General features: G+C 35.2%; 1 protein-coding gene across 4 annotated transcripts; it reads left to right on the top strand.

Moving 5' to 3' along the window:
- The first annotated feature begins 51 nt into the window (after window positions 1–51).
- Window positions 52–9,162, top strand: LOC142356210 (uncharacterized). 4 transcript variants are annotated; one of them, XM_075408172.1, is made up of 13 exons: window positions 52–183; window positions 512–813; window positions 3,389–3,519; window positions 4,090–4,220; window positions 5,862–6,005; window positions 6,639–6,963; window positions 7,170–7,446; window positions 7,851–8,070; window positions 8,281–8,362; window positions 8,442–8,530; window positions 8,600–8,697; window positions 8,805–8,876; window positions 8,961–9,162. In XM_075408172.1, exons 2-13 carry the CDS (start codon window positions 585–587, stop codon window positions 9,074–9,076), a joined length of 1,914 nt encoding a protein of 637 aa, XP_075264287.1. In that variant the 5' UTR covers window positions 52–183; window positions 512–584; the 3' UTR covers window positions 9,077–9,162. The 4 variants fall into 4 exon arrangements, 3 of the variants coding, with proteins under 3 accessions (XP_075264287.1, XP_075264277.1, XP_075264295.1); XM_075408162.1 differs by having other exon boundaries at window positions 143–183; window positions 516–813; XM_075408180.1 differs by lacking the exon at window positions 52–183 and adding an exon at window positions 194–354.
- The last annotated feature ends 9,847 nt before the right edge of the window (window positions 9,163–19,009 follow it).

Below are 19,009 nucleotides of genomic sequence, written 5' to 3'. Positions count from 1 at the left end.
AGAATGACTCCACGTGGTAGAGACAATAGCCTACCATAAATGTCTTTTTACTCAACAAAAACACCTGTAATAAAAAATTGAGAACAAAAGAAACAGGTTGCCATTTTCTTGCTTGTATTTAGAGTAAATCTATCGACATCACATACAATTGCCTGATACAGGTTGCAAGAGATTTTAGTTAAGGTAAGAACAATAGCTTTGCCCCCCTTATTTTATACCCATTCACAATTGAGTTTAAATTATTTTGCATATCTATAACTGAAATATTCTAAGCAACAAAAACCTTTGAAAAATTATAGAAAATCCCCAACTATATCGCAGGAACATATCAAAAGACCGAATTAGAAATAACAGGTAGTATTATTTTGGACATTTGCCTTCTTAAAAAATTCACAAACGACACAGTTTTTCTGTACGAAACACAGTTTTTCTGACACAGTTTTTCAGTATCTCGACACAGTTTTTCTGTACGAAACTTTCTATTCAGGCGAACTAAAAATATATTATTTAGACAGGTTTCCTATCTCATCGTTACATCGAAACCAGAACTAAGCATTAAAAGAATTCTTTGCAAGATTGTCACCATGCTCCAAGTAGCTGACTACCCTCTGGATGATTTTGAGAGACCCAAAAGCAACAAGAACAGAAAAGGGAGTAACAGCTCTGAGTTCGTGATTGAGGTCTCTGACAATTGGTTCAAAAGTCCGAACGTCACTCCGCGGACAGACAACCCCATACCACCCGCAGTTGACAAGGAAGTGCAGACAGACATTGATGGAGTTCATTACAAAGTTACGTCTAATTATATACAAGGTAGATTATATTGCTAATTGTTCCGACCTCACTTATGGGGGGAGGAACTATATACTCAAATGGGTTTTTTTGTTCAGTCAATTTTGGCCGAACGATATATTCATCGTAGAGAAATATGAGTGGTATCACTAAAAAGCAAGTCTAGCGTAGAATACAAAAGTGAAGATTTTTTTGAATTTTGTATTTTTGGAGGAAATATCGAGGTTCAAAGTTTTGTGTGAACACGGGATATTTGCATGATTTTGTTCACTTTTAGCGTAATTTTTGTTCAAATAAAGATTCTTTTCTATAAAAATATTCAAAATTACATTTCACGCTACAAAATTAAAAAATTAAACAAATGATGCCCAATGAACAAAAAATTAGTTTTTAAGGAATCGCTTTTTAAGTTTTTTGATTTTCTTTTTTGATATTTCTCTAAATTTTCGTGGTCCTATGACATAGATTCGCTAACTAAAAGTGCAATAGGCTTCCTAATGAGCATTAAGTGAACCTATATAGTGCTTTGAGTGAAAAGCTAATGGCTGTTAAGACTTAAAAAAACAATTTTTCGAAATCATTTTTTGAACACTAACCAGTCTTACACTTATTTTTATGAACTGTAAATAAGTCTCAATATTGACAGGGCCCTCTTCCTATCTACTACAAACAAAAATAATCTGGTTAGCGGTTTCATCTTCTAACTATTGGTTTTATGACTTCGATGCCAAGAGTTCTCATTTATAATTTTTGTACATTTTTTCGTAATTTTCGTTGCTTTTGAAATCTTATCACATTAGCCTGATATTCATAGTTCCCATTGGCTTAGAGGAGAAGTGCAATGGATAATGGACACAGTTTTCAGAGAACAACTAATGGTTTAAATAATGGCTTGGACACTGTCTTCCACTTTTCTACTGAATTTTTGTTTTTTGCCTGCATTTGTTTTCATAGTCATAAAACTTATTGTGATGTTCTATTGATGACTTAAGAATGGCAAACGTCCTTGTCTCCCCATGCAGGCATAACTTAGCGTATTTAATGACGTCCGTTGATACTACGGGTTTTCTCAAAAATTTCGTGGTATTAATATATTTGTTCATACTCGTTGATTATTTGAAGTCATATTGTTTAAAAAGAAGAATCCCATTGCTATTAGAAAACTTTATGAAAATAGAAAAGTTGTTAAATGAAAGATGAAACGTTTTTACCTTTTTTAAATGGCTTCGACAGTTATTTTTTGAAATTGCTTTTTGCGTGTTTTTTATTCATCTAGCCGTAAAATGCGGACTGCTCTCATATGCTTATTATTGGATTCAATGAAAGATGTTACTCCATGCAGTCAGTTTATAGCGAATAATCTGAAATTTATTATTTGTAAACTTTTCTTGATTATTTCTGAAACTTATTATTTGTTATCTTTTTAACTTTTTACCTTTGCCTTAACTTGTAACTCATTCTCATCACTGAGAGGTCCCATCAAATTCCTTGTAATTCAAAAATTTATTTGTTTGTTGATATGTCGTAACTGATGTTTTGTTTGTTGGGCAATATGCGTTTTCATAAAAGTTTTGTGAGTGGTCAATATTTGTGTTTCTTTTTCTCTTCTTTTAGCACATTCGCGTAATAACACATCCCAATGATTTTCAAATGTAGACAATTGAGCTTATTCAATCTTTCAAAACATAATATTCAGATGATAGCTAATGATTTTAATGGCTTCAATAATTTGTCTTTTCGCAAATTGATTGTATTTTTGAGAGTTTCTGCATCTTTAGTCCGTTTCTATGGCTTAGTCTAACCAAAGACAGGTTCTATTGTTTTCGCAATGACTTTTTAGTAAATTTATCAAAAAATATTTTGTTTAAAGCAACTGAATTTTAAAATTTTTGAAAATATTTGGTTTAAAAAATATTAGATTGTTTTTTGAATTTCGCCTCATTATTTCTTCTTTTTGTCGACTTGTTAACTCGTCTCATTAAGGAAAATTACCATCTGCGGTGTAGTTAAGGAAAAGCAAATCCGTGTAGTTAAGGTTTTATCCGAGTGCATTTTGACGTTGTTACTAGGTGCTTTTAGATTTAGATTTTGAGTTTTTGCTAGCCATCAAACTCTTTTATTAGCCACTATACACTAGGTTAAGCGATAACCAGACAAAGTGGCTAGTAAAAACGTTTAATTTACCTCAACAAATAGATGAATTTTAAAGTTTCGCTTATTTCCAGGCCAATTCGGAATCAAGTTTAATCCTTATTCTTGTAAAATGCAATCTCAATAGCATAAAATGATAATGTTTGGCAATTTTTGGTGAGAAGGAGGGGGGCGTACTAAAATGGTCAAAACATAGTTCATATCTCACCTCAAATAAACTTACGTGAGCCATTTTGAAGAAACGTTTGCAAAAACGGTAAGCCTCGGAAAAACATTTGGAAATTCGAAACGTAAGTGACGTCATTAGAAAAACTTTTTTGAAAGAAGACAATTCAACTAACTGATGTTGACAAAATTTCAATAATCCAGAGCAAAAAGATTGACTAAATTGACGAATGATATGATTCACTACACAACACAATGTTCGAGGTTCATTATTTTCAAGGTGGCAAGGTGCGATATACACCCGTGGCAACAGCAAGGGATAAATCGAGAGACACAGAGCGACTTTTCCTCCACAGTCCAGGTCTCAAAGTTAACAGCAGAAAAGTGCACCTTTACAACAAAAAGTCACAGGTACGTAACTAAGTTCATACGAATACGAACAGTAAAAAGATGGTGAAGACAATTATTAGCTTCAAAATGTAGCTAAATTAGTGTTAGCTTTATTAAAGGTTCTTATCCAGAGAAAATTTACCAGTCCTATTACATGGTAGTTAAATGACCTTATTTGTCACCCATCCTAATGAGCGGCAACAGTTTTTCAAGACAGTTCGTGCTAAAAAGTACAAAACATGACGACCTGATTGCTTGGGTCTATCAACAAAACTTGAAAATCCCGTTGAGCGGACCTTCTTGCAGATTTTCAATGAATGTTTTCCATGTTCAATTAAATGGGCAGCTTCATGGAATGATAATTTGACGGATGACTAAATTAACTCATTTCAATGTGGTTGACCTCCATTTTTTATCATTCACAAATTTGATTTAACTTAGTTTCAAATTGGAGGAGCCAAATGTACATACGAATATAACAAAACTTTATTTAACAGGTATAAAAGGTCAAATATCAAAGACAGTGACTGACTTTAATGAGAGCAACTATATTCTAATGAAGACAATATGATGCCTCATTTTTCATTTTAGGAAGGTCCCTCATTTCTAGTATCGGTTCCCTCTCTAGACGGTATAGTACATGCATACGAGCAGATGATTTATGAAGAGCCTCGAAATGCTAGTCAGAACAGAACACAGACCCCTGATGGCAATCAAGGAAGGTCAGTCAAGATTGATGTTTAACTAAATTAGTTATAGAAGGACTATCTTTAGTTTACAGACGTACAAAATTTCTGTTTTCTGTCATTTAAAAATAGCATTGCGAGCAGAACGAACAATAATATAGCCTTATTAAATCAAAACATTCTATTTCCTGGCACCTGCATTAATTTGTTTGCTTCTTTGTAATCGTTTTCACACGTTTTAAAACAAAGCAAAGCACTCAAACTGACAAACAAATGATGGTATCTGTAAAATTGAGCACTACAGAAAGACCGTTTAAGTTTTCTGATTTTCCATACTTTGCCACAAATTTACTTTCGAAACAAACAGTTTAAAAGGGTTGCAAAGATAGACAACAGATTGCCGGACAGCAACGAAAATACCCTTGAAACTTTAAGTTATAAAAATACCGCCGGGAAATGACAAAAAAAACTGCTACTCAAAAAAATGACTTCGAATTATATCCTAAATTTCAAAATAAATTTCAAATACCAATGCCTTCAAAGTAAAAGTCGTAATATGATCTAGCAGAGGCCTCTATTCAATTTCAATTAGAATAAGCATTCTCAATTTAGGTTTAATAACCAAGTGCAGAAGTTTACAAATATTCTGAGAGCAAACATTCGGGGAAGGGGGTGACTGAGGGGATCACACTAAATTAAGAACCGCCCTTCACACCATGACATTTTCTCAAAACAGTTTTGGCGAATCGCATACTTAGAAACTAGCAAGTCGTAAGGCTATAAGAGCTGCTCAGCCATCTAATGCACTCCTTTGCCTGTTTATCTCGTTTTTGAACACAATATTTTAATAGGGTCAGACGAAAAAAATGGTCAAGCAAAAAATAACATGAAAAGACCACAGGACCAATATAATTGCTACAAAATTCGTTTGAGAGCACTTAATAACAATGTGTACTAGCTTAGAAATTTTTGACGATCTCTTGGAATTCGTTTTAAAAATTTTCGGAAATGGGCAATTAATGATGCGATTTGTCTTCTAAAATATTGAAACTCTACTAATTGAAAACAACTTTTCCTTATATATGCTCATATATGCCCAAAATGACAACGCTGAACCACATTAAAAAAAATTTAAATGAAATTCTGGTAATCACATTAGGCTCATTTATGAGTCTCTAAAACCATACAAAGAACATATATGCTTTATTAGGTTGCGTGCAATGATCGACAGGAAATACGTTTTGATTCTAATGACATCATATATGATCCTTGTTTGACTACACAGAATGTCCGACCTGCGTAATTAATTCCTCTTTGCTGTCCTTGAATTAATTGGACTTTAACAATGTAAACCACCACCACCAATTAGCTCACGCGAGTTAAGTTCGAAACTTTAAAATTCTGAATTTGAGTCTTGAGGACGTAACATCTAAAAATGTGAGTAATGTCAAAAGACGTCGGACCAGTAGGAGAAAAAAGGATACCAATAATAAAAGATCAACCCATATAATTGCAATAAACTTTGTTTATGAGCAAATAAGAGACAATAAGCAGCGTACCAATGCGTTGACATGCTTAGACACTGTAAAACAATACATTACTTTGCCATCTTTTATTAGAAAAAAAATTCAAGCACTTTATGCAATCTTTGAGTATCTAGTTAGATTATCTTTGCAGATTATTTCACTCTAAGAGGACAAAAAGAATGGAAGAGGCGGTTGAAATCAGCAGACTGTCTCCCGTACAAGGAGATGATCCAATTCCAACAGCAGATTCTGAAGGTGAAGAAGTGTCCACGATTGGAAGAGACAAGAATGACCAGTAAGTTAAACGCCGTCTATTTTTACTCTTTTACTCTTGCAAATCTTAGAAAAGAACACGAAGTCCAAAGACAGATGATTACCATGCCAATGGGAGTGGTAGGGTAATTTTTAAGCATTTTATGGAACCTTTTATGAAGTATTTTATGAATCTAACATTCATTGCTATTACATTCATTCATTCACAGTCAAAATAAACCTAATTTGAAACTTTTTCTTAATATTACATTAATTCACAGTCAAAATAAACCTAATTTGAAACTTTTTCTTAATCTTCAAGCTAGGATAGGACCACTTATAAATAATACTTTTGCCTCTTACAACTGGTATACAAAAATGTGACTAGCTTCACATCAACGCGAAACTATGCTTGTTTGCTTACTCAGGCTAATTGAAAAATCCAATCAGTGGGCATTAACCCATACACTAACCAAAATACCCTATTTTTGTGTTCTTAAGCTTGTGTGAACAAACTGATGCGTACTTTCTCCACCTATCGTGGTTTGTATAACCTCTTAAGAAGTGGTACCAGCGATCACAATTTATATATACAATAAAAAGGAGGAAATTTATAAAATACAGACGTTTATGTTCTACGGGCCATGGGGTTAATTCTTACTAAAAACTTGTTAAGGTTTCTGCGCATTCCGGACGAAAGCCACAGACCAACAAGGGTTAGGAGTGCAACAGTAAGGCGACCTAGAGCAACAGAACTAAGATCTGCCAGCCAGAAAACCCGACCAAAAACTGCCTCATCCGTGACCCGACGTCAACCTCTTTCTGATTGCCCACATCCGCATAATCAGCCGTGCGTCGACCACAACACTAAATGGGCGACGCATACTAACTTCCGACCAAAAACGCCCACAATTCCTCACAAAACGCGATCTGATTACGCAACTCATGATGCAGACAAGCCGCAGTTCTTGGTTGCAAGCTCTATCAAGCCACAGATTGACGTAAGATTAAAATTAAGTATCATTTCGTAAATAGCTTTAAGATTTAACCTTTAAGAGCTATATGCGAAGCCAAAACTTATAAGAGAAAATCAGAGCTATATATTCAAACATCTGATGCTCAGGCTCTACCGAATTCAAAGCGAACGAATATGCACACATTATTCTTACCCTAAATAAGAGCAACGATATTCAAAATGTATTTTTAGAACACAACTCATGACGGTAAATACAGGCGTCATATAGCTGGCGGCAGCAGCTACATGAACCTGATCAAACAGATCAGAAGACCCAAAACAGCCCCAGCTTCAGTTCCACCTCTCAACAGACATAAGACTGACTTTGTACCTGTAAAGATCAAATTCAAAGACAGTGCGGACTGTGGCTGTGGAACTGATGAAGAAAAGGAGCAGGGGAAAGATTTGAATTGCGTGAAACCTCCCAAAACCAGGCTTCACATTAGCACTAAGCAAGAGATATTGCGAGGTATTTGTTCACTCATCTTGAGAACATTTTCAATTGATCATTTGAACTCTAGTTTGTGTATTTTGAAAAACGATCAGACTAGGTAAAAAATTAATCAGTCCTCAAAAATCAGTCGTCATTTATTTCCTTTGGCATAAACCCGACAATTTTATCAAACCCCCTCCCCACACTTTGAAAATGAATTTGTTAAGAAAAACTGATCATATTCACTTAAAACCTGGTTGTTTGCGAAACAGTTTCCACCCCCAAATTAATCATCAATCCCCCACATTTTCAAAGGCGATCACCCCCCCCCCCACATTTTCAGAGGCACAAACCCAGCTTTAATCCACGGAATTGTAACGATGAGATTCAAATATTGCAATAGTAAAGCAACGCAAATCATTTTTCTAATAATTTTTTAGTCTACCGACGACCGACACCTGAGGAAGGTGAAACAATGCTCAAATTAGACAATGAAGGCTACCAGAAATCCCTTGATTGGAGGAAACAGAAAGAGGCAGAGGAAGCTCAGATAGCCGAGGATCAGCTGGCCGAAGTAGAAGCTGAGCAGCATGCAAGAGCAGAAACTCCTCAGACACCACAATGGCAAAAGCGTATTGAGGAGGAAGCCGAAAAGCATTTGTACGAAATTTTTGTCCATCCTAAAAAGCTAGTGAACTCCGAAAATTCTTTCGGTGAAAACGGTTTTTAAACAAAAACTTACTTGACGATTAAAACAGGCTTTGCATGCTGGAAGAGTTACAACTTAAGAGCCGCAAATTTTAAGAAACAAAGCAGTTCCGCATTCGAAGAAAAAGTTACAGATGAAAGGCATTGAAATGTTTGTTTCAGAAAAGATTTGTCAGCTCAGATATTTGTGCCAGACAACATCTCTGTCAGTAATGCAATTGACGACCAAGATGATAAACTATTTGTTAGCAAACTTTTAATTATTGCAGCCTGTTCTATAAGGAGTCCTGGAAGGAATTCCAGAATATCATTGGTATTTTTAGGATCCCAAACAGCTCTACCACTATACGCCTCGTAAGCACCCCGATGACTATCCGCCATGCAATCACGCAAATGGACCATACGGACTGAAGTAAATCTTCTGAAGAAAACTTTTCAGAACAAAAATTTTAGAAACAAGTTTTTATAATCTTATATTTAGGTATTGGATTGACGAAATTAACAAGCGCATAAATCAAAAACAACGAGCAAAGCTAGGAAAAAACTACAAGGCAAAGCCACCAAAACCAAAGAAACCAGGTAACAGCATTTACAATTTTGAACTGCGGAAAAACTACCAATTACACCAGAATAGCTAATATTTGACGTTTAGATTTAGTGATACCTTCAGTTCCTATTGTTTCCAGCTCCGATAATTGCGTCTGAATATACCGACAAGATACAGCAAGTTGAGTTGAACTTGAAAAAACTAATAAAAGGTAGGTAAAATTAGTACATGCCGAGTAGATTCAGAAAACTGAAGCGTCCTATGAAACAGTACAAGAATTGCATTCATGTTTTAGACAACGAGCAGGCCATCCGGAATGAACGAAGAATAGCTGGCTCCAATCTGGATGAGAAAACTAAGGAAGAATTGTTGTATCTCACTTTTATGGACTGCTTACATTTGAAACAATAGCCTATTTGGAATAAAATCGTCAATACAATTACTCCACATAAATAATATGATAAATTCTGATCTCACATATTATTTTCTCGACGCAATTTTTTTTATAAAGTTAATTCAAAAAGGCCCCAACACCCCCTCTAGACATTGGTTGAATATTGGGTGGTCCGGGGTCCTCCAAGCTCTACATCTTCATAGAGCATTTAGTATTTTTCAAATCTATCAATAAAAGAAGGGAAAATATAACAAGAATTTATCGAACTGAAGGATGACAGCAAAACATTTTCAAATTTTACCCCTACCTACCATGTTAGGCTTAGTTGATCACACTATTTGAAAATCGCGAATCTCGCGCTATATAAAAACAATACGGTGCTGTAACATAAAATCAAAAAGTAGAGGCGGCAAAAAGCTCTCGGGGTATACATTGAAAACAATAAATTCACTCCGGCAAAAAAGACTTGGACAAACTTTGAATACCATTGAACATGCGTTTATTGTTCCAACATTTAGGGTCAACCTTGAGCAAAAATATTGCCCACCCTCGTTATGAACTGTGTACAATAGGTCCCATGGTTGGCCTTATAAATAACCAATGGGTGGCCTCACCCTAGTTTGTTAGTCCGCACAAATTAATTTTTAAAGGATTGCGGGTTACAAAATAGTGCCAGTAAACCTTTGATATTGTACTTGCTGAGTTCGTTCGCCAGTTTTCAGATTCTTGGAGCAGATTCTTAATTATGTTATGTAATTTGTAACGATAGAACAGTCTCAATAGAAAAAGACTCATACAAAAAGTCTCATATTCTCAACCTGTTTTTTTTATTTTGAAGTCTTCGCGGGTCAGCTGTCGTTAAATTATCGCAAAGTTCAGTGTCAAGCTGCTTTTGCAGTAACATTGACCTTAATTATTGAAGTAATGATTACGTGACTTTGCTTGAAGTCACTCAGAACTTCTGGCGTTTATCGAGAATCGCGAAGCGGTTCGAGATATTAAGTCAGATTTCGAAGTGACTTCTGCATAGTCACGTAACCATGCTTAAAACACGAAACGAGTACGTTTTAAAATGACGAAGGTCAACCTAATGTGGCTAAGTAGGACCTTCTGGCATTTTGACTTCTGGCACTGTAGACTTTCGGCATTTTGACATGTGCACGCGAGTGTTTTAAAAGAAAATCAGCAAAGCATGCATTTTTATAAACAAGCACGAAAGTAGCAGCTCGAGTGCGTTTAATATTTATATCTACTGAGGTTCCAACTTTGTTAGCTTGTAGAGAAGAAGTAACTGTCAATTAAAACTTAAATTGATAAAAAAAAACGAACGTATTCGAACATTGCGTACATTGTCACGTTTAAAAATTAAATGAAATCATTTAGAAAGTACAAACTTTGACTCTAATTCTAAGAAATGAGTTAAAATAACATCGAATTTTTGAAACTATTTACAGGTAAATCACATTTATAACATTTTATTTACACTTATTACACTAAAATCAAATGAATTTTTATTCCGGCGTTTTTGAAAATCCCGGATATTTTGCTTTCTATTACTGTTGTTTTTTTTGTCAGGAGTTCCTTCTTTTCAATGTATTGAACGCTCTTTACAGCGTGATGGAGTGCGCGCGCTGGCTGCTAAAATATGAACCATTCTTCATGTAACGTTTCAGAAAATTACTAAATTTTGCTCTCTCTCGCCTTTTCTGAGGCCCCTTAAAGATCAAACTGACAAAGTTGAAAGATGTAGAGAAGAATTAATTGTCAATTAAAACCTAAATTGACTAAAAGCGATTGTTTTCGAACATTGCCTTCATCGTCAGGTTTAAAAACTAAATGAAATTATTTACAAAGAAAATGAACTTGTCTTTGACCCTAATTCTGAGCTATGAGTTAAAATAACATCACATTTTAACTATTTTAAGATTTAGGAATTAGAGCTTAGAGTTCGTGGCCAAATTTAAGAACTAGAGTTTAGTGGCCAAAGCTAAGAATTAGTGGCCAAATTTTAGAATAAGAGCTTAGAGGACTCGAACCTAGAATCTCCAGCACCGCGATTATTATGCTACCGTTGCACCAAGCAAAGCTCTACTTTAGTAGCATATTTGCTAGCTTGATACACCATAAGCTGGGTTATTACACAACTGTGATTTGTTAGCTTGATATACCGGAAGCTGGTTTTTACCATACTTCCATCGGAAACGAGTTTTTTCCACACAATTCATACGCCAACTGAAATAATGGTACACATAACTCAAGCTCAGAGCCCCTTATCAAAACTCTACCAATTGTAACATCCGAACTGTGGTTTAACCTAACTCAATAAACTGCTAAAGAACTAGCGCTTAGAGGACTCGAACCCAGCATCTCCAGAACCGCGAGTAGCATGCTACCGTTGCTCCAAGCAAATCTCTACTTTAGTAGCATATTTGTTAGCTTGATACACCATTCGCTGGGTTATTACACAACTGTGATTTACAAGACAGAAAAGCCATCAAAGTTTTCTAAGTCATCCAAAAAAATGTGGAAGAATTTTTTTTCAAAGCTATCATATTAATGAGTTTTGGATAGAAGATTTACGTTTTGATCCATGATATAACATTGCTCTCACGACACATCAAAAATTGTTGGGAAGAACATGAATTCTCCATGTAATATTTCAGTGTTAGTTCCTTACTTCTTTTCTCATCCCGCTTATTCAGTTGTGGCTTACGTCTGTTAATGTGTAGAGCTTCAATCGCCATAATCTTTTAGCTATCCTGGCACTGATCATTTATCTTATAATTAAAAGGCATTAGAGCCCCACAGTATTCCACTTTATGTTTTCCAATCTATGAATCGGTTTTTTGATGCTTAGAAAATCTCGTGGCCAAATGTCGACACGCTTGGCGACATAGGTGGAAGTGCAATCACAACAACAGTTCGTAAACCATATGATACTTCAGATTGCTCTAAAAACTAGATTACAGGGATGGTAGGCAAGTACATAATCTTCGCGTTGTGAATATGGTTGTCAATTTGCACGTTTTTTCAATCGTCGCTTCAATTGCAAGCTGATGTTACCTCGATATTGCAGGAAAAATAATGGTTCAACAACTTTCGTTGGCGCTTTCTGTCTCCTCTGTTGTACCTTCTCGCCTTCTTTTTTCAATTGAGGTTTTCTAGATTACAGGGATGGTAGGCAAGAAAACTAGATTACAGGGATGGTAGGCCAGTACATAATCTTCGCGTTGTGAATATGGTTGTCAATTTGCACGTTTTTTCAATTGTCGCTTCAATTGCAAGCTGATGTTACCTCGATATTGCAGGAAAAATAATGGTTCAACAACTTTCGTTGGCGCTTTCTGTCTCCTCTGTTGTACCTTCTCGCCTTCTTTTTTCAATTGAGGTTTTCTCAAGTGACTTCAGATTGCTATCAAAACTAGATTTCAGGGATGATAGGGAAATAGATAGTTAGCATTTTACACGAAAATGAAGGGCATGGTGTGGTACTGCTCTAATTGCCTGATGATTAACAATTTAGATAGTGAACCGGAAACTGAAAGACAATTATTATTAAGATATTTAGACGATAAATATTTCAAGGTAAATGTGAACTGGACACCTTGCTCAGAAAAGTAAACATCTTTCATATGAAATTGGAATTAACAATGGAAAACCTGTTGAAAATGGTAATTTATCCTTTTTAGACATGAACATCAATGTAAATAGCTGTAAAGAAATTAATTGTGAGTGGTACGAGAAACAAACCGATACGGGAGTTGTCTTGAATTTCCACAGCTGTGCACCATTCCAACATAGAGGAATATTGCAGAAGGGACTGTTCAGCGCGTTTTTAGAAGCACTAGCACATGGCAAAATTTTGACAAAGCTTTGGAGGGAAATGAAAATATTTGACAAAAAAATCAATACCCAGAAAGCTGGACTTCCAAGATAATCATTGATGCTTTACAAAAAAACATAGGTAAACCTCAATTGAAAACAGAAGGCGAGAAAGTACAGCAGGGGACAAAAATTGCCATTGAAAGATGTTAAACTCTTATTTTTCCTGCAGTATCGAGGTAATATCAGCTTGCAATTGAAGCCAAAATCGGAAAAAACGTGATAATTGACAACCATATTCACAACGCAAAAATTGTGTGCTTGCTTACCATCCCTGTAACCTAGTTTTGATAACAATCTGATGTCTCATGTGGTTTAAGAACTGTTGTTGTGGATGCAGTTCCACCAATGTCGGCATTTGGCCACAAGATTTTCTGAGCACCAATTACCGATTCACAGGTGGGACCACATGTAGTGGAATGCTGTGGGGCTCTAATGCCTTTTAATTATAAGATGATTGATCAGTGCCAGGATAGCTAAAAACTTATGACCATTGAAGCCCTACACATTAGTAGACGTGAGCCACAACTGAATAAGCGGGACGAGTACAAAAGTAGGGAACTAACACTGAAATATTAAATACAGAATGCATGTTCTGCCCATAAATTTTTGCATTGCCATGCGAGCAACGTTATATCGTGGATCAAAACGAAAACCTCCTTTACAAAACTAATTAATATGATGGCTTTGAAAAACAATTCTGCCACATTTGTTTGGATGACTTAGAAAATTTTGGTGACTTTACTGTCTCGTAAATCACTGTTGTATAATAACTCAACTTATGGTGTATCAAGCTAACAAATATGCTACTAAACTAGAGCTTTGCTTGATGCAACGGTAGCATGCCAATCGCGGTTGTGGAGATGCTAGTTTCGAGTCCTCTAAGCTCTCAGTCTTTAGCAGTATATTGAGTTAGGTTATACCGCAGTTTGTTTGTTACAATTGGTGGAGTTTAGATAAGTGGCTCTGACCTTGTGTTATGTGTACCCTTAGTTCGGTTGGTGTATGAGTTGTGTGGAAAAAACTCGTTTCAGATGGGAGTATTGTAATAACCCAGCTTCTTGTATATCAAGCTAACAAATCACAGTTGAATAATAACCCAGCTTATGGTGTATCAAGCTATCAAGTACGCTACTAACGTAGAGTTTTGCTTGGTGCAACGGTAGCATAATAATCGCAGTTCTGGAGATGCTAGGTTCGAGTCCTCTAAGCTCAAATTCTTTAGCAATATGTTTAGTTGAGTTATACCACAGTTCGGTTGTTACAATTGCTAGAGCTTAATTAAGTGGCTCTGACCTTGTGTTATGCGTAACCTTAGTTCAGTTGGCGTATGAATTGTGTGGAAAACAACTCGTTTCAGAATGGAGTATTGTAATAACCCAGCTTCCGGTATATCAAGCAAACAAATCACTGTTGTGTAATAACCCAGCTTATGGTGTATAAAGCTAGCAAAAATGATACTAAAGTAGAGCATTGTCTGGTGCAACGGTAGCTTGCTAATTGCTGTTCTGGAGATGCTAAGTTTGAGTCCTCTAAGCCTCTAAAACGAATTGCATGGCAAAAAAGCAAAAAGTTGCTCATTGCTCAGTATCGAATGAAACTTGTAATGTTATTTGAATGCCGAAATGTTCAGTTTTTCAGCAATACAATGAGACCTGGTAATTTTGAAATCTGCAAATTTAATTTGGATTGACAACTTTAATAACCTAGCTTGTGGTATGTCAAGCTAACAAAGTTGCTAAATCAGTACAGCTTTGGTGCAACAGTAGCATGCCTGGTCACGTTTCTGGAGATAGCAGGATCAAATTCCCTAAGCTCTAATTTATTAGCAGTATATGGAATTAGGTAATGCCACAGTTGGGTTGTTACAATTGTGAGGGTTGATGAAACCCGACAAAAAAACATTGCTGGACGTCAAGAACAATTGTAACAACCCAACTGTGGTATTACCTAACTCCATATACTGCAAAACAATTAGAGCTTAGAGGACTTGATCTCACTATCTCCGGTACCACTATCAGGCATGCTATCGTTGTACCAATGTTCTTTTGAAATATCAACTTTGTTAGCTTGACAGCCACAAGCTAGGTTAATACAGTTGTCAATCCAATTTAATTTTGCAGATATCAATACTCCCCAGTCTCTTTGGATTGCTGAAAAACACAACAGTTCGGCATTCAAATGACATTACAAGCTTCATTCGTTACTTGGTAGGGAGCAATTTTTTTGCATTTTTTTGCGATGCATTTCGTTTTACAACTCTTCTTCAGTCTGGTTTTAGGCATGATTGAGAGTTGCTCAGTTCCCTGAAAACCACTTTAAAGTTTTCCGCAAATCCGTTGCTCCCAAAGCCTAGAAGCAGTTTTTTTAGTCGTTAATAAATATGAGGAACTGCAGAGGCCCATGGATTGAGAAATGGTCGTGGCTATGCATTATTTGGCCATTAAGCTAGAGGTTGTTTTGAAAACTTTAATTTTTGCTCTCCAACATTTTTTGGTTTCAACATTTAGAATAATCAAATTGTTATTGGTTTAATTTAAAGAAAATAATAATCAATTTACAAAAAATTTTGCAATAACTATAGCTCTCAGGTTATTTTTTTTAATTTAATAATACTTTAATTACGAAAAAAATTGACTTCATATAGCTGCAGAGAAAAAGGAAATGCCAATTAAATTTGTTTTGATCAACAAAAACGAAAAATTTAAACTTAGTTTTAATGACAGCATTGACTTAAAATTGATGCAAGATTGAATAAAATGATTTACACAGTAATTACATTTGTCTTTGACCAATGTCTAAATCTCAGAAATTAGTTAAAATAAAAGCATTTTTGACAAACTAATTGAGGTTTAAATTTCATTTCAAAACTTATACGCATTAAATCATAATCTTTTCCGGAGCTTTCAAAGATTCCTTGTTTGGTTTTGATTTTCTGAACATAAATGTTTGCTCTCAATCCGACCTGTTGTTATCTTTGAGGTTATGGGGTTGAGAAAATGTACAATTACTTTGTTCTAAATTAATTTTTCGGTTTTGAAAGTCAATTTTAGCATTTGAACTATTAACTTACTCCCAAACCCTTACTCCATTCGTCAACAATTGTTTATTTTGTGAGGTTTCGAATTGCTTTCAAACTGATATAAATTGCTTCAATTGTCATTAGATTTTACACACCGTAACAAGCGCAGAGTACGTCCCATTCAAAATTATGCGTTGTACACAACATTTAACGAGAAAATGTTCTCCTGGAGATTCTTATCATCGAGGAGATAAAATTCTTGTAATACCTTGCCAGCCAACTCAACAAAAAATAACATTAATATCTTAGTTCAAAAGATGGTTTCAGAGAGGTCTAGCAGGCTATAGTTTTTATTGAGAAAATAATTTAAATATCATACTATTTTTTTAAGACCACCCGCAAAAATTTTGAGCCGTTTCTTTGCTGGACAACAAAGTCGACTTTTGCAAATTGTTGTGGAGACTTTTTTGGTTTTGAGATGTGGCTTCTTCTTGGGAGGATTTGCTGCAAGGTTGCTTTGTAGCTTTCTTGATCCTTCCTCTTATCAAGAATACTAGATTTCGTATAGCCTAGTTTTTTTAATTCAATTTTTAAAATAGTTTGCATTCGGGATGCTATTCAATTCTGTTTTTGGTCCAAATTGTACTTATTTACTGTTGCATCAGAAGCCCGACTTTGTTTGAGTTGCCCCAGTTATCGACGATCAAGTATTTTGCGTAAGGGTAGTCGAATTTGAACTGCTTTAAATTATCACAAATAATGACGGCTTAAAACTCGTCGACTCTTACAGCCACCCCAACGTGCTTTTCTTGCATGGATCCATTTTCAAAATAAAAAAATGTTATCTGTCTTCAATTTTTCGCCAAGTTCATTGGCGGATCTTGCTTCGGAGTGTCTCACACAACAAACAACACGGCAATGTTTATTTGGTCATGCCCGAGCTGCTTGTTTTTTTTCCAACGGAGTTACAACGTTTTGATAGAATGTTTAATCTTGAAGAACGAGAACTAGCCCGCTTTAAGAAATTAAATCAATGAGGCTCAAGACAAAATTTCCGAAGAAACCTTTTTACCCGTATGAGAGCAGAATTAACAAACCAAAATAACAGCACTGTTGGCAATTGTAATTCAAAGTTGCAAAAAACTGGAGGCAAAGAAATCGCGGTTCCTAACCAGTCTCAAGAAATAATACATCAAGTTTTCCAAACGGTAACAAATATTATTCATCAGTTAGCAAATAGTACAACAAAAAGCCAGCCAAACATGGCAGCTTCACAATCCTTTATATTGCAATTGTCCTAATGGAAAATCTAGAGAAGAACCTCGTTTGAAATATTTCCACTGATTTCAAATTAGATTACGATCAAGTCCAACATCCATAATTCTGGTCGGCAAACGTATAATTATAAATACAATTTTAATTAAATCGGAAAGCGAGGGAAATACTGGCCTTCTTCGGTACTTCAAAATTAGAAGTTAATTCTCTCAGCAACCTTGTAAAACTTTGATCACAATATAAAATAGTGGTTCGCTAAAAGTCCTCAAAAACGAGAAGTCTTATAGTTTAGAAAGACAGTTGAATCGCATATAACTCACATGTTGAGTATTTTGTCCGCAGTAATGCCCAATTGTTACCTTTTTTCAGATAATCTAAAAAGAGTTTGCTATTGTTGTTGTTCTACTATCATATAACTTTAGGTCACATAACGTTTCGATACTCTTTTAGACTTATGTTTTTCAAACACCACAGTGATTATAAAATTAAATCATGGTTTTCCGAACTTTAACATAATGCAGAAGCATTAAAGTATTAGATCGTCTACGGATTGAAACGGAAAAACTTTGACGCAGTAGCAGTGGCAAAAAAATTTTGTTGCTCCGATCGACAGAGATGATGTCTAAAACATCTGGAACTTTGTTTTAATCAATGAATTCAGTTATGTTGATAATTATCTTCCTCTGAAAACCCATTATATGCTTAACCATACATGCCTTTTCTGAGAAGATCATCTAAGAACGTTAAGGAGATTGAGAATAAAGTTCGAGAAGGCTTGTCGATGAATCTTATTCCCAAAACCAAAATCCCGCTACTAAATTCGATTTCAAGTTTTTTTGAACAAATAAGAAATCTGAATACCTTTCTAATGAGGCTCAAGTTGAAATAAGCGAGTTATGTTTTTTTTTCTGCCTTTGCTGTTAGAGAAAAACAATGTTGTCCAGTCACACTCCCTAGGAAATTCTAAATCTCGAGCAGAAAAAATGTTTTTCTCTCTAATAATGTTTTCCACTTTGAAAAAAAAAAGAAATTGTTTTGGTTGCACTTCACCTCACTATCGGTCGAAAAACGAACTTTTCAATGCATCTATCTATCTTGGAATTCTTTTCAAGTTTTGACATTACGTGATGTGTAACTTCTCCTGCCCAAAATTGCAAACATTACGACACTCAGTTATGTAAAACAAACGAGGATATATCAAAGTGTTTTTAACAATAGCACCTGCTATCTCTTCAATGCGTTAGTTAAATGTAAACTTTAGACAAGATAAGCTGCAAAATCAATCCAAAAGAGTTGTTGTGAGACCGCTCAAAAGGTAGGCACTCTTCGTTTGTATTGTTTTTGAATATGGGCCCTGTGTCACTTTTAAATGACCTGTCGAAGAGCTAATTACGAAATATTTAGTTTTTAAATGGACTATAGTAAGGTTAGCGCTTGCTCTAAATGAAACCCTTTGGTTTACGTTTTCAAAGATCTTTCGTCTTATCTGCATTAATCACCTTTTGTGATTTATAATAGTTGGGAATTATCTTTGATATCTGTGCTCATCCTATTTTGTTTGAGATGTATAGAAGAAGATTGGATTGCAATTTTTGGTGTTCCATTGCAATAAAAGTTTAAAATTGTTCATAACGAGTAATCATAAATGGAATGTTTTCTGGTTGTGTTAATATTGGAATGGTGTGTCACAAGTGTTCATACTTGGTGCTTTAATTTTTTACTGTTATCAGATGCTTTTATAACATAAACTGAAGGAACTGAAAATAACTGA

Source organism: Convolutriloba macropyga, chromosome 2, assembly GCF_964194025.1.
Source record: "Convolutriloba macropyga chromosome 2, txConMacr16.3, whole genome shotgun sequence".
In the NCBI taxonomy this organism is placed as follows: domain Eukaryota; kingdom Metazoa; phylum Xenacoelomorpha; order Acoela; family Convolutidae; genus Convolutriloba; species Convolutriloba macropyga.
The sequence above is the reverse complement of the archived record's forward strand: the minus strand, read 5'-3'. Positions and strand labels throughout refer to the sequence as shown.

What these genes read in the sequence shown, in the direction of transcription:
- LOC142356210 (XM_075408172.1), top strand. Translation starts at nt 585, where the DNA reads ATGCTCCAAGTAGCTGACTACCCTCTGGATGATTTTGAGAGACCCAAA. An exon ending in GAGGAAGCCGAAAAGCATTT is followed by an intron (nt 8,071 to 8,280) that starts GTACGAAATTTT and finishes TGTTTGTTTCAG; the next exon opens with AAAAGATTTGTCAGCTCAGA. An exon ending in ACCAAGATGATAAACTATTT is followed by an intron (nt 8,363 to 8,441) that starts GTTAGCAAACTT and finishes TGGTATTTTTAG; the next exon opens with GATCCCAAACAGCTCTACCA.